This window comes from Phascolarctos cinereus, unplaced genomic scaffold (assembly GCF_003287225.1).
Source record: "Phascolarctos cinereus isolate Bilbo 61053 unplaced genomic scaffold, phaCin_HiC Scaffold_5;HRSCAF=322, whole genome shotgun sequence".
NCBI classification, from domain to species: domain Eukaryota; kingdom Metazoa; phylum Chordata; class Mammalia; order Diprotodontia; family Phascolarctidae; genus Phascolarctos; species Phascolarctos cinereus.
The window spans coordinates 380,072,522-380,087,895 of record NW_027555958.1 but is presented as its reverse complement, the minus strand read 5'-3'; the positions used below and the strand labels follow the sequence as shown (position 1 = coordinate 380,087,895).

General features: G+C 47.0%; 1 protein-coding gene across 1 annotated transcript in view; it reads left to right on the top strand.

Moving 5' to 3' along the window:
* The window catches only part of PPFIA4 (PPFI scaffold protein A4), a 67,432-nt gene that overhangs the window by 9,357 nt on the left and 42,701 nt on the right, over positions 1 to 15,374 (top strand). Inside the window, 2 exon segments of the mRNA XM_021003151.2 lie at positions 11,440 to 11,891; positions 11,894 to 12,087. Coding sequence (XP_020858810.1) covers positions 11,855 to 11,891; positions 11,894 to 12,087 — 231 coding nt within the window. The 5' untranslated portion in view covers positions 11,440 to 11,854.

Sequence of the window (15,374 nt, the reverse complement as noted above, 5' to 3'; positions counted from 1 at the left end):
GACTGTTTGCTCCCACCATGCACTTCTTTATTGCCCTCTGTGATACTCATTTTTATTTCTTTGGAGACTTGTATCTCATGTTTTTCAGTTCTATAGCCAAAATATATTGGGATTAAAAAACTGTGTCTTTATTTTGGGAGAAATCTAGAGTCATTAAAAGAGCGTTTGCAATTTTATGAAGGCAGTCCAGCCCACTCCTCTTCCTCTTCAACTCTAGCCCTGATTTGTGTGGGTATATGTGCATGTTCATGTAACACATACATCCCTGATACGGATATGGTCAAGTGCCATTGGTTGTCCACCTGCTTGTCATATTTTTGGTAATAGACATTCTTTATCCACTTGGTTTTTCTTATGTGGATACTCAGGACAAACTCTTTTTGAGTGGTCATGGATTCCTTCCAGGAGGCTCTGCAGTGTTATAGGGCTTGATATAAGCAATGTGATGTTGTTTGCCAACAGAAGATCTGGAGGACTCCCCATCCTTAAAGAATCTCTCTTCAACTTAGACTCTTCACTAGATGTCTTCCATCACAGTGGCAAACACTTTTGGAAAGCACCTACTCTGTTCAGTAGCTCACCTAATGCTTGTGATCAGAAGGTTGCTGAACTAGGTTATCTCTTGATAAGAAATCTTGAATGATTTTTATGTATGGATGGGAGGTACCTTGTTGAAAGAAAGCCTTTAAGACAGCATTTTCCTCTGCCAAACAAAATGCCTTTTAGAACATCAACAAGCCGTAAGCATAATGGGATCTTGTATCCTTTGAGTTATGTTGGTGAAGGTGTAGTCTGCTGTGGGATATCAATTGCATGAGCCTGCCTATTCCCTTCTAATATTCTCATCAATGGTGCCTTTGTAGATGATTCTCATAAACATCTAATGTAGATGGGAAATAGGCATATAAGTTGGTAGTTGTTGATGGTTTCTCTTTTTTCAGTATTAATGAGGTCTGAGATTTTTTTCCCATGCATTTAGCATCTTCTCTTTGAGATATATTGTGAATCAATTCCTCAGTGCCTCATAATTGAGTCTCCTCCAGCATGGATCGCCTCTTGTACACTTGGTTTAATACTGCTGCTTTTCTTTGCTTTGTTCTCTTTGGTGCTATTTATATTTTCTCCATAAGCACATCTGGGATTATTATGTTAGAGTCCAAGTGTGGTAGCTCTATTGTTCTTGTTGGAGAAGACAGTTTATTATAAAAGGACAGTTTATCTTTTCCATTTTTCTTCAGTTTGTTGATTTCTTTCCATTTTTATCCTTATGTAGCACTTCTTCTGGACTCACTCCCCTAAACTCAGCTAGCAGGTTAGGTCCTCAGAGAATGACTGACTGCTTTTCCTCTCAGGGTTCTTTGAATAACCCTGAGGGACCAGATTTTCTATTATTCGTGAATCCCCATTGGCTTCTCCCCCAATATTGATCAACTAGTTGATATCAATTAGCTTTTACAAAGAGATATTTACTAAGAAGGTATATAACAAGGACAGAAGTACACAAACATCCCTTCCAAACTCAGGGATACAATCTTCTTAGGACAGTGGGCTTAAGTTTAAAGTAGTTGATAGAAAACATTCCCTCCAAACCCAGGGGCTCTCTCCCCTCCCCTCCCCAACCTTTCTCTCTCTCTCTCTCTCTCTCTCTCTCTCTCTCTCTCTCTCTCTCTCACACACACACACACACACACACACACACACACACGCACATACACACACACATACAGACACACAGTCCTTGGGAGAGTGGCCTCAAATTTGGAGCACAAAAGGTACTGAGGAACCTAGATAGAGAACCTATAGGGCTGAGTAGTACCTCACCACTTCTGGCCCTGGGAATCCTTTTCTCCCTTCTGTGGATCCCTACCAACTTTGCTTGGGGGCAGGTAATGCCAGCTGGGCTAGCTTCTTCTAGGACTTGGTATCTCCACTGCTGGGCTGTGCTCAGTTACTGTGCTAATCCTTCCCTGTTGCTATTGGTGCCAGTTATTTCTGCTGTCAACTCTAACTGCTGATGGAACCTCTCCTAGCATTTCAGAGCTTGCAAGGCCATAACCAGCTCCCTTCCTTTTCTGGGTATGTATTCATCGGAGATCAAGAAGGAAGAAACACAATAGAAGCAGAGATACCATGTACTCCCAAACCCATGATATCTGGGTGAGAGATAGGGTACTCTGCCCTTCTCCCATGTGGTGGCAGCTTACAGAAATTCTCACTGGGAAGCTGCCAGGGAAGAAAGTGAGAGATCTTCTGCTGAACCTTCTGTATACTCCTTCAGTTCTGGCTGCTCAGCCAGTTAGAATGCCAGAATACTGCTAGTCACTCACAGCCAGTAGTAGGCTCACTAAGCCGCCATGTGTTGGATTGAAGCCAGGAAGGAGATATTGCAGATGTTCCGTATAACCCACAAGGAATGGCAAATCCACTGGTACTCTATGGACTGGGCCCTCATTGACTATTCTTGCATTACATTTAAATGCCCTTGGGATATATTTGCTTGGTTGGATCTCTCACTAAGCATCTTTTAAACTGTTTTTTACTTCTCACTGCTTCTCACTGCTTTGTGAAGTGATATACCTTATAATAATCCTTCATCATGAGGCCTTTTCTAATTCCCTCAACCACTAGTATCTGCCCCCTTCCAAATCGCCTCATATATATTTTGTTTATGTGTAAATATTTGTTATGTGTTGTCTCGCTTAGTAGAATGTAAGCTCCTCAAGGGCAGGGACTGTTTTGTCTTTATATGCCTAGCATCTGGCACAATGTCTGACACATAGTAGGCACTTAATAAATGTTTGATTGTTAGACTATGCTTCTCCATACAATAGGGATCTTTGATATAATTGATTTAGGAAACTTCCTGGGTGAAAAGACTGCGCTGTAAATTTGGATCAACACCTTTTTGTCTTAGAAAGTTGCCTGTAATATGGCTAAGTTAAGTGATTTGTCTAACATTATGCGGCTAAAGTTAGCCTGGTTCTGAGACTGGTTCTCCACTATGCCATGTTAACTCTTCAAAATTTTACAGATAAGTTTGTGTTCTATACTGGTGTTGCCTTTGGCTGCCCTGTCATTTTGATTATCAAGTATTTGCTGATTGCTTTGTGCTTTAGGCTCTTTGGATTTGTTATATAAGTTATTTTACATTGGTTAAACTACAAAATTATTTAATTGCTGTCAATGTCTTTTTTACTGTCCATTGCCCATTTTTCATTATCAGTAATTTGTTTGAATAGGTCAAGGCCGACTTGCTTCAATTGCACACAGTATCATTTTTTCATTTATTTCTTCTACTTTTGTACCCTTTTTGATCTTTACTTGGACAAATCATTTGTCTGATTGCCCACAAATACCTGATTCAGGAATGACTTCTTGTAACAAGCCTTTGCCTGTGTTTAATTATAATAAAATGTCAGTCTTTGTAATGCCTAGCCTTTCGTGTTGTAGAAGTATGAAGTTTCTGTGCAGACTGCAAGTCTTTGACTTCTTTCATTCCTTATTCCTGATTTCATGTTTTCAAATGTCCATAACTATTTAGGTACTTTATAAATACTTGTTGAATTGTGCTGGACGGAACTTCAGTAAATGGGAGCATTTATTAACCACTTAGCCAGTTTCCATGGAAAACTGAAACTGAAAACTGGGTTGGAGCCCAAGATGGGTTAATTGCCTCAGTTTTCTAGGTTCCTTGGTAGTGCAGATGTTGCTTTGGGATGTTCTGAAGAACTCAGGCAAGGCCCTTTCTCTACCTTCATCCTAATAGGAGATTGACCAATCTATGACCAGGTACTGAGCTCTATTTTTCTTATTTTGTGCCTCCTCTTCCTTACCTCCCAGTCCCTACAGGTAGCTGGGGAAGAACTGGTCCAGGATAAAGAAGGTTAGACCTAGAATTAGAATCTTGGCTGTGACCAAGCATGGTCTTGAGAAAGTCACTTCACCTTATCTCATCTATAAAATGGGAATAATAACACTTAGACTGCCTTCCTTATCAGATTGCTGTGGGAAATGCACTTTGTAAGCTTTAAAATGCTTAATGACTGTGAACTTGAACCCGAAAGAGAAACTTTTAGGAGAGTGGGCAGGTGTGGCTCATGGGTCGTTGTAGAGGAAGGGGGACTGGGAGCATGTCAGTGAAGGAAGGGCTGGCAGCAAAGGAAAAGGTAGAATCAGATCAAGGAAATTAAGGGGCACGTAGCAAGGATCCTTAGTAGAGCATGAACTAGATATGGTGAAGTGGGTTAAGAGGGGCAATTGAGGCAGTGGCCTTTGGAGTGTAAGTAAGGTGGGGAGCCAGAGAGCTGGCCACTTCAGCAGAGGGGATGGTTGGTTGATGATGGTCTTTCCAGGGGCGTCTTTGAAGGCCCCAGCTAGTAATATTATTCCCTGGAACACTCTTCCCTTCTTATCGCCACTTCTTGGCAAGTCACTTAACTTTTGTCTGTCTCAGTTTCCCTCACATGTAGGAGGTGGATTGGTCCAGGGTCACACCACTGATTTGTGTGTCTGGATGAACTCTGACCTTGTCAGAATGTGTCTCCAGGGCTAAGTGTACAAGTTAGGGTCATCCACTTACAGTTCATTTGTTGGGGCCCATTTCAGATCAGACAAGCTAGTATTTGAAAAGTGCTTTGCACAGTGCCTGGAACATAGTAGGTGCTATATAAATGCTTATTCCCTTCCCCTTTCTAGGTTGGAGGAAGAGAGAGTTATTAGGGATGCTGATATGGGAACAGGAAAGAAGAAATCTTATTCCAGGAACAGTTCTGTCTCTTGACTGCTTCACATTGGCTTTTTCCTGAGGTTGGAGGATGAGTTGACAGAGGGTGGGGCCAAAATTTTTTTGGGCTTCTCCTGACAACCTTGTAGAAGGATAAGGGGAAGGATATGGCTGATTTCTTGGGGGTGGGGTGGTGGTGGAGGGCAGAGCATTTTAATTAAACTGTGGTCATTGCCCTCTGCCTGTGGCCTCTCAGGGGCTTGGCAGAAAAATGTGGATGTTCCATTTTGTCATGGTGGGGCCTACCTAACCATCTAGCAGCCTGACAAGGAGCTGGGCCCATTGTGGCCAGTAGTGACTGAGGCCAGGGATGTCCTTCCCGCTTGTTTGACAGGAGAAGAGAGGAATCACTTTTGGGAAGGCAGGCCTTAGCCTCTTTCACCAAGTAAAGAGCCTGATTTCCTCCCTCCCCTTTTGCCTACCCTTCCCTGCCCTGCACTGCTGTCTCACTGTTTCCCTTCCTCGGTTTCACAGTCTACCCACACTCCTCACAAGCAAAGCCTGTTGCAAATTGCCTGCTTTAAGGAGCTGGCAGTTTTCACCCCTGAATTAGGGACCTGTAAGTGTTACTTAGAAACCACACTGGGGTTGGGAAGGGTTCTGTAAGGCCAAGAGGATAATTGTGCTATTTAAAGCCAATGCCAGAGCCGGCAGCCTGATGTGGCCTCTGGGAAGCTGTCTCTGTCCCCGCTGGATGAAAGAGGGGTGAAGGAAGGGGGGACAGAATCTCATCTGTTTTTTGTGTGTGAGTGTTCCCCCTCCTCCTCCAGAACATGCCTGGCCAGTAGAGATATTGACCAGCTGGTCCAGCTGCAGAGGAGGCCACAAAGCCAGTGTGGAGTCTGGGTACTGAGCCGGGCAAGAGCAGCTGAAAGAACTAGGGATCTCTGTCCTGGAAAAGAGGAGACTGGAGAAAAGCAGCAGGGGACAAGGAGCTCTCCAAGCTGGCGTGGGGAAGCAGGGTCAGACTTGTTCCATTTGGCCCCAGAGGGCAGACCTAGAGGACTGAGGGAGAAATTGGGGAGTCAGATTTAAGCTGGGTATAAGGAAGACTTCCTAACAAATAGAGGTGTCTCAAAGGAATTTGTGGCTTCCCCATCTTCAAGTCAAATGAGAGGCAGTGTGGTGGCAGCTGGTGGAGAGAGTGGAGAGAGGCTAGGCCTGGAGTCCAGAAGTCCTGAGTTCAAATCCAACCTCACACACTTATTAGCTGTGTGACCCTGGGCAAGTCACTTAACCTCTGCCTGCCTCAGTTTCCTCACATATAAGATAGGGATAATCATACCCACTTCCTAGGTTCTTGTGAGGATAAAGTAAGATAATAATTGTAAAGTACTTTGGAAACCTTAAAATGCTAGCTATTCTTATTCTTATTATTAAAATGAAGGGACTAGATTCGCTGGCCTCTAAGGTCCTCTCTAGCTCTGAAGCTGTGTTCTGGATGGACGTTTGTCCGGCCTGTTGAGTGGAGGGGATTCCTGATGAGGTGCTGGTTGACTTCTGAGGTCCCACCTAGCTGTGTGATTCTGAGTAATCCGGCCTTCCTGATTGTCTGGACAATGCCTTGTGGGCCCTGAAGGCTGAGTAAATATTAGGGTAGTGAGGGGACAGAGGTGGCCAGGACCAGACAGCCAGTGTCCTGCGGCCAGCAATGTTTTAGAGGGTAGAGTGGCTTCCTGTGAGGTTGATGCCTCAGTGTGTTAAGCTTGATTTCTTATTGGTTACCTTTTCCTCTCCTCAATGAGATTTTTCTTCTTCCTTCAGGGGAGCATCAGACATTCCATCCATGGATGGTCTTTGCCTTTGAGAACATGAATCTGGGGGATCATCCTCTCTACCCCCAGGCTCCTGGTAATGACCTTCTTTGCCCTTAGGCTGCTGTTGGATCATAGACAGGAAGTCCTCCAGGCCCATCTCAGTACCTTTTCCAGTGGACCTTGCTGGCATGGCTTTCTAGATCCCAAGGTCCTCTTGTCTCCCTACCTTGATGGTGCATGGGAGCAGGGCTGGTGCAGAGAATCTCTTAGAAGAATTAGTGCTCACCTACATTTCTATAGTGCCTTATTGTTAAAAAATTATTGATGTATTTTGTTTTTAACTTCATTTTTGTTTTACCATGTATTCCTTATCCTACCTATAGAACCGTCCCTTTAATAAGGAGGGGAAAGCAGTTCAGCAAAACTTACCAAACCAGAAGCTCGATACACTGCCATTATATGCAGTGCTCCACTGCCATAGTTCCCCATCTTTGCAAAAAAGGGAGGGAAGTACACTCATATCTCTTTTTACTCTGAAAACTGCCTATTCATACCCCTTGACCATTTATATCAATTAAGTATGACTCTTATTCTTATAACTTTGACCGAGTTCTCTGTAAGGTCTTAGAAACTTGCTGGAATGATTTCCTCTACCCCCCCCCACCTCCCCCACCCCCCCGCCCCATCTCTTGCTCATCTTCTAATTTTAGCTGCATTGGTTTTGTTTGTACAAAATCTTCTTTTTTTGTGTGTGTGATTAAAATTGTCCATTTTACCTCCGGTGAACATCTCGAGATCAAACAGTTTGTTTATGATGCTGCCCTTCATGTCTGAATCTCATACAAATTTTGAACTTATCTTAGCATGCAGTGTGAGATGTTGTTCTATACCTAGTTTCTGCCAGACCACTTCCAGCTGTTTTTGTCAGGCAGTGTGTTCTTGCTCCCAATAGCTGGGATCTTTGGGTGGACCAAAAACTAGGTTACTGTGTTCATTATCTTCTGTATCATATCACTTCTTTATGGCCAAACTCATCTATTATAATTGCACATGCTTCATAATTTTTACATCTATTACCTCTGATCGTCACTATGCCCCTGTGTGATAGGGAGGGTTGATTGTGATCTTCCTTTTCCAAAGGTGGCAGCTGAAGTACAGAGGTGCCTAGTGACTTGTCCAAGGTGCGGTCAGTGGCAGAATCAGGATCAGAACCCAGTTGTGTTCTTTATATCATGCTGCCCAAGGGCCCAAAGCTTTATGGGTGCCCACAGTCTCAGGCCTCTTGCTCCCACAAAGACAGATTCTGGAATGCCTTTGAAAATAACCCTCTGGTATAGGACAGGTAGGGTAGTGTAATGGCTAGAGTCCCTCAGACGCTTATTAGCTGTGTGACTGTTGGCGAGTAACTTAACCTCTTGGGGCCTCAGTTTCCCCCTCTGCAAAATAGGGATAATAGCATTAGTTACCTCCCAGGATTGTTGTGAGGATCAAGTGAGATGAGATGTGTAAAGAGCTTTGTAACCTTCAAAGCACTATATAGATTGTTGGCTGTTATTCTTGCTAGCCACTCATCTTTTCTTTAAAAAAAAAAGCCTTATTAACACTTTGTTTTTATATCACCATCATTTCTCAATGTACTCTCCACTTCCCCCAGTCTCTCCTACCTCTGCCCTACCCTGTATCCACCTGTCTTAAGAGAAACAGTGAAGCAGAACCGGTGGATATAGCAACCACATTTGACAGTGTATGCAACAGTCCACATCCATAGCCCCCTGCTTTACCAGTAGCATATTTCCTTGGCCTTTTCCCAGGGCCAGAATTGGTCATCACAGTTACACAATGTCTGGCTTCAGCTTCTTTATGTATTTGCATGGGTGCATTCATTCTAGCATGTCTTCCTATTTCTGCTTACTTATGTTCCTTGTTTCCTTTCTCTCTCTCTCTCTCTCTTTCTTTTTTGGCTAGGCAGTGGGGTTAAGTGACTTGTCCAGGGTCATACAGCTAGTGTGTGTTATGTGTCTAAGGTCGGATTTGAACTCAGGTCCTCCTGAATCCAGGGCTGATGCTCTATCCATTGCACCACCTAGCTGCCCCCATTGTTTCTCATAATATAATAGTGTTCCATTACATTCATCTCCCCCAGTAAGTTTAGCCATTCCTCAGGGGTGGACACCAACTTTGTTTCCACTTCTTTGCTATGAGAAAGAATGGTGCGACTTAATATTTCAGTATATATAGGACCTTTCTTCTTGTCTTTGCTCTCCTTGAAGGTATGTACCCAGCTCTAGCTTAAAGTCATCACTTCATCAGAGAGTATGGCGGGTTCATCAGTGTTACAGCTCCTACTGTGATGGTTTCAGGAGTGAATGATGAATTTCAGGATGAATTGTACTCCATGGCATGTGATAGTTATGGGGGATGCTGTTGTCTGGGTTTACAAGATGGCAGCTCTGGCCTCCCCCAACCTCTTTGTCCGCAGTAGCAAGGCTGGAGCAGGGGATGCAACCCTGCTTCAGGTCATCCCACCTTTTTCTGCCACTGTTGGTCTGTTGGAATGGGAGGAGGAGGGCTTGTGAGCATACCCATTGGACTGCCATGTTGGGATAGATGGGCAGGCACGGGCAGGACATCCATAGTGGGTAGCAACCCAGGGCTTGCCTCTGCTGGAGCTGTCATTCCAGGGCAGCCACCGTGATCTCTCTCAGTTCTGTGCCAAATCCATCTCTGATGCTGTGGGCATCCATGTTTGTAGAGAAGGAGTGGGACATTGTAAGAAGAGCACTGAATTTGGAAGAGCCCAATTGTTAGAATCCATGCCCTTCTGCCTTGGGCAAGTCACTGCCCTTTTCTGGCCCTCATGTTTTCCCTTATCTGTTAAAGACAGGGTTTGGACTAGGTGATCTTGAAGATCCCTTGTTCTAAGGGCTCTAAATCCTGTAATTTTATGTATGTGTCTGTTTCTCTGTGTGTATGTGTGCTTTTGCCTTTTTTCTCATGGATAAGCCTCTGTTGTCCCTTTCCATCCAGTACATTGGATCTTCTCAGGGTCTAAAGAGGGCTGGCTGCCTAGATTGGCTCTACTTTTATCCTCCTTATCCTTCCAGTAAATATGTGTGTGCATTAAAAATATCACACAAACATACATACACATGTATGAAATACTCATATTTATAATGTGTTTCTGTGTAATACACTTCTATTCATATGTGTGTATACATATACACAATACAGAAACATACCAATACATATGCATATATGAAAGAAAGAACGAATAAACAAAGCATTTATTAAACACTTGCTATGTGTAAAGCACTGTGCTTAATGCTGGGGATACATATAGAAAAAGTTCCTGCTTCCAAGGAGCTCATATGCTGATGGAGAAGACAACACATCTGGAAAGTAAGCATACATTTACACATCTGTGCAGACTCACATATTTATATTTACATATATGTTACTGCGTGTACAGATAAGTAAGGGGATGCATATACATATGTGTGCATGTATGTATGCACACATATATGGAGCGGGAAGAAGAAGCACTATGGTATAGAGGAAAGAACATTGGATTTAGAGTTGGCCTCGGTGACCCTTGGACACAACTCATTTTGCTTCTCTGGTGCTTCCTCTGTAAAGGTGGGGTTGGACTGGATGGCTTCTAAGGTTCCTTCCAACTCTAAATTGTAAAATCAATCCCAAATGGACAGCATGATGCTGCCCAAGCCCAGGCCCTGACCCCTCTCCTCTAGCCCAAGACCCTGGCTGCCTGCTGTTCCCTGGCCCTGTCCTGGGGGGGGGGTAGGGGATGGTGGTGGGGATGGCTCCAGCTGTACTTGGTGATATGAATTATAGGAAATACTCCCGTGGGATCCTAGCAAAAGGAGTTCTTAAGCGGTCCTGCCCTCCATTATTGCTCTTTCCCACTGTGAGGCTCACCCAGGTGTTAAGTGTGCTGTCCAGGCACAAGCCACCTGGCAGCCTGGAGCCAGGCGACACAAGAGCACAAGCTGAGAGCAGGCTGGGCCCCCCCCTCCCCCTCCCCCCCTCCCCCGCCTCCAGGGAGAGCCCTTCCCCAGTTAGGGGAGGGGTCTCTGCACCCTCCTCCCCATCCCCTACGCTTAGTTCCTTCCCACACCTGGAGGAGGGAGGGAAAGAGCTGGCATCTGCAGCTCGCTGCTCCCCCCAGGCCAGGGTGCTACATATCTTGGCAGGTTCCACAAGCACAAATTGACTTGGGCCAGAGCCAGCTGACTAGATTAAAGCCATCTCGGCAGGTCAGGGCTCTGTGCCTGCCTCAGGGCCCATCCTGTGCCCCTCCAGCACACCTTTGCTACATGGTGCTTTTTTGGATGCTGGCGTCTGGGGCTGGGGGCTGTCATCTTACCCCAGGTGTCTTCACCTGGGCGTGACTCTTGAGTCAGCCAGAGCCCTGTAACCCCTTCAGTGCTAGCACTGGGAGGAGATTGGGTGGGGGTGGAGGGTTGTGGGAAGATGCCACCTTCTATCTTCCTTCTCCGAGGGCTTCCCCTGCCCAACTCCAGGGAGGACTCTGGGCTGAGGGCCGGATGCTGCTCCTCTGCCGCCAACTGAATCATTTCTATATTTGGCCAGCAAGCCACGTGGGTGGGGGAACCACTGCGGCTGCCCTTCTGACAGCTGCTGGGGGGAGGGAGTGGGAAGGGGAGGATGAGCAGGAGGGACTGGGGCTGCAGGCAGCAGGCAGCGGGCGAGCGTCTGAATTTCTCCAGAGAGCCAAGTAGGGTTGCTTTTGAGCAGTCTTGGAGAAGGGGCAGGCGCTGACTTCTCTCTTCCTCCTCTTTCCCCACAGCCTCCATCCTATTCCTGGGCTCTGAATCTGTCTCCCTTTGTGACTCCTTACATCTCCTCCTTCTCCCACAGAGCTGGTCCAATTCAGTGCACTCTCCTTTGGAAAGGATGGGCGTCCCTAGGCCCGGCTGGGATTCTGCCAGGCTCCATTGCCTGGTGTGAGAGGAAGGCATCCTTTCCAGCCCTGGCATCTTTGCTCATCATGGCCCCGCTCAGCTGCTGCCCATTCGCCTGGGGACTCAGAGGGCCCAGCTTCAGCCCTGGGAAGTCCCATCAGGCAGTTCGGCACCACCCTTCAGAGGCCTCCCAGGCACTGTGCTCCACCTGGAGCAAGAGCCATTGATGGCCTCAGCATGGGAGAACCCCCTGCCTTCATATCTACCTGCCTGGCACTGCCCACTCTAAGCCCTGTGAACTAGGTCGATCTGGAAGTGCCAACCCTGTGAACCCATTGCCCACCCCTAGGGATCCCTGACCACCCCCAACCATGTGTGAAGTAATGCCTACCATCAACGAGGGGGACCCCCTGGGCCCCCCCACGGTGCCGATGCCGACGCCAACTTTGAGCAGCTGATGGTGAACATGCTGGATGAGCGGGAGAAGTTGCTGGAATCATTGCGTGAGAGCCAGGAGACCTTGGTGGCCACACAGAGCCGACTCCAAGATGCTTTGCACGAACGGGACCAACTTCAGCGCCACCTCAACTCTGCCCTTCCCCAGGTAAGCTGCCCCCTGATCGTCCTGCGGCTTGGACAGTGATGGCCCTCCACCGACCTGCCTGTTCCACCCTCCATCTCTCCCCATCCCCAAGGCATTGGGAAGCAGGTCTGTCCCCTTCCCCCATTCCCCCTCTAGTTCTGAGTTCTGAGGCTTGGGTTCAAATCCCAGGTGTGGCACTTAGCACCTGTGTGACTTTGGACAAAGCACTTCCTCTTTCTGGGCCTCAGTTTCCTCATCTGTAAAATGGAACTGTTGGACCAGGTACCTTCTGAGGTTTCTTCCAGTTCTAAATCAGCAATCCTGTCATTCCCTCCACCCCAGCCAACTAATTTGGAGTAATTTGTGTACCATATACATATGCCTTGAAAATCAGTATAACTTCTGCCCTCCTTTCGTCCCTTTCCCTGATGTCTTCCAAGCCTTGTGAGTCAGTCTGGCCTGACTAAGACTGGAAAAATGAAAGGTTGGGGTCTTCCTTGGCTGCAGGAGGAACCCTTTGAAGACCCTAGCCACAACCCTACCTGCAGTGAGCCAAGCGTGCCAGCAGGTGGCACCCCAGCCTGGGAAGAAATTTGCCAATTAGCCCCACTAGCCTGTGACTCACCCATCCTGGGATGAGGGTGGATGGTTTTCTGAACAAGGGGGTGGGTATAGGAATACTTGGTCATCAGGCATCTTGCCTGTGGATTGTCAGGGAGGTGAGTGGGGGGCATCAAACCCTGGGTGAAGGGGATGGTTATTCTGTCCCCTGAACTACCACATCCTCTATGTGCCCATCTGGCATGTCAGGGTGTCCCCTCTCCCCCCTCCCACACCCCAGCTTTCCCTTCCCCATTGTAGGAATGGAATCAGCTTTCAAAACTAATCACCAGGCACCAGTGATCATTGAGCCAACAGAGCAGCCTCAGGGCTGGGCTGGGAGGAGAGCTGAAGAATTTGAGGAGAGGGTGCATAATCTGAGAGCCCGGGGCAAGGGCCTCTCAGGTGGGTCACAGTTGGCCCAGTCTCTCGCCCAGGGTTTATATGGTGTGGAGGCTGCTAAGGGACCAGAAGACCCCAGCCCTGCCTGGCTGGGGTTAGGGGAGTCAGATGCAGGAACTCTTGCTTTGAGTGGGGATTCCTTTGCATGGGATAGGGAAACTCCAAGCTAGGCTGATGCTGGGTGACAGAGTTGAGAGGAGCCTGGTCCCCAGAGAGCCCTTTTTGTATTCTGCCCTGAGAGCAGTGACTTGGCTAGTGGTCGTTGTTGGACTCTGAGGCCTGCAGATTGTGCAGCCTGGCTGCTTGTGTCTGATTCAGCCAACACTTCTTGAGGACCTAGTGTGTGCAGAGCACAGAGCAAGGCACCCGAGTTAGGGAGATTAGAGATGACAGGGACAGAGGTGACCATAATAATCATTACAAGAGCAGTAATAATTATAGCTAGTATTCATATGGGTTTGCAAAGTGCTTTACAAATACCTCATTTTCTCTTCGCAACAACCCTGGGAGATAATAGGTGCTATTATTACCCCCATTTTATAGATAAGGAAACTGAGGACTGAGAAGTGAGATGATTTGCCCAGGGTCACACCACTAGTAAGTATTTAATGCAGGATTTGAACTTGGGTCTTCATGACTCCAAGTCCAGGACTAGGTCCGCAGTACCACCCAATTTGCCTGTAATACAGAACAATACATGATAAGTGCATCTGGAAGGTACAAAATAGTGTTTTGTGAGGTCTGAGGAAGAGAAGGTCATCACTGACTGGAGGAGAAGCTATTATAGAAGAGGTGACATATGAGCTGGCCTTTAAAGGTGGTAGAGGAATTCAACAGGATAACACCAACAACTTGAATTTACATAGACCTTTAAGGCTTTCAGAATGTGTTCCCCACAACAAACCAGTGAGGTCTGTTGGAGAGGAGGAAGAGAGTGTTCAAGGTACAGAGAATAACATGATGCAAGACCCTTGATCGGACAGGGTCTCCTTTGGCTAAAGCTCTCCTCCCATCAGCTCTGTGACCAGGCTCAACCTTGCTGGCCTACAAGAACACTTTATTTTTTTTCCTTTTTAATTAAGATATTATTACTATCTTTTTATATCACCTGCATTTCTCAGTATATCCCTTTCTCCCTCCTCCCAGAGATCAATTCTTTATAACAAAGAATTAAAAAGGGGGAAAAACCCTGTTAAACAAAAACTAATCAACAGACAGAAAAAGCCTGATGATGTGTGTAGTGTTCTGTAGCCATAGTCCCTTCCTTCTGCGAAGAGTTGAGGAAGATACAGAATGGCACTGTTTTCTTGGTAAGGGAACAAAGATCTAGACGAGAGACAACCTGATATAGTGGAGGCCTCGTCAGAGTCAGAGGACCTGGGTGCAAATCCCACCCCAGTGGCTACTACTTGTGAACCTTTGGGCAAGTCTCTTCAGTCCTCCGGGTCTGAGTGTGCTTCTCAGTTAAATGAGGGGGTTGGATTAGGTGACCTCTGAGGTTCTTCCCAGATCTGAGTCTGGTCTGAGCTGGTGATCTCCAGGCAGGGTTTGGGGCTGGAGGGAGGCTTGGCACTAAGATGTCAGGTTGTAAATACTGGAGTAGTTGGCTGGGACATTCTCTAGGTCAAGGCCTGAGTGATCATTGCCCTTGGTCTGTGAAGCCAGAGAAGTTTAGGTTGTGGGGGGGGTCCTGCTAGGTGTCTACACCTCATGTCTAAGTTACTAGGAAGCTAGTAGCTTCTTACAGAGGCGCTCCAGCCCCAGACACCTCCAGGGCATGTGCCAGCAGGTTCTGTGCTCTTAGGGCTTCTTCCTCCTCTCCTTGGCCCCTGCTGCTTAGAATTGGAACAAGTATCTCCATTGTATAGTTGGGGAAACTGAGGTTGTGAGAAGAGAGAAGACTCACTCTTGGCCACACAGTGTGTTGAGGGCTTTCACTCACTTGACCTATCCCTCCAATATCAGACCCTCACGATGAGGGTGAGGGTGAGGTCAGTTGGCTCTGCCTCCCGACTTTGTGACTTAGGGCAAGTCATTGAAGCTCCCTGAGCCTCAGTCTCCTCATCTGTGACATGAGAGAGTTTAGCTCTCGTCCAGCTCTACATCCTGGGATACTCTAACAAGACTCGGGCTGGGTCATCTCTGATTGCAGCTCACTCCCTGGTGAGGCCACCCAATGGCTGAAGATGGAGAATGGATGCTGGGGTGCAGGGGTATGGGGGGTGGAAGGCTAGTGAAAAAGGGTGAGACAGTGTTTCCACTCTCCTGGGGAGGGCAGGTCCCCAGGCTCATGGATGTCCTGGGGG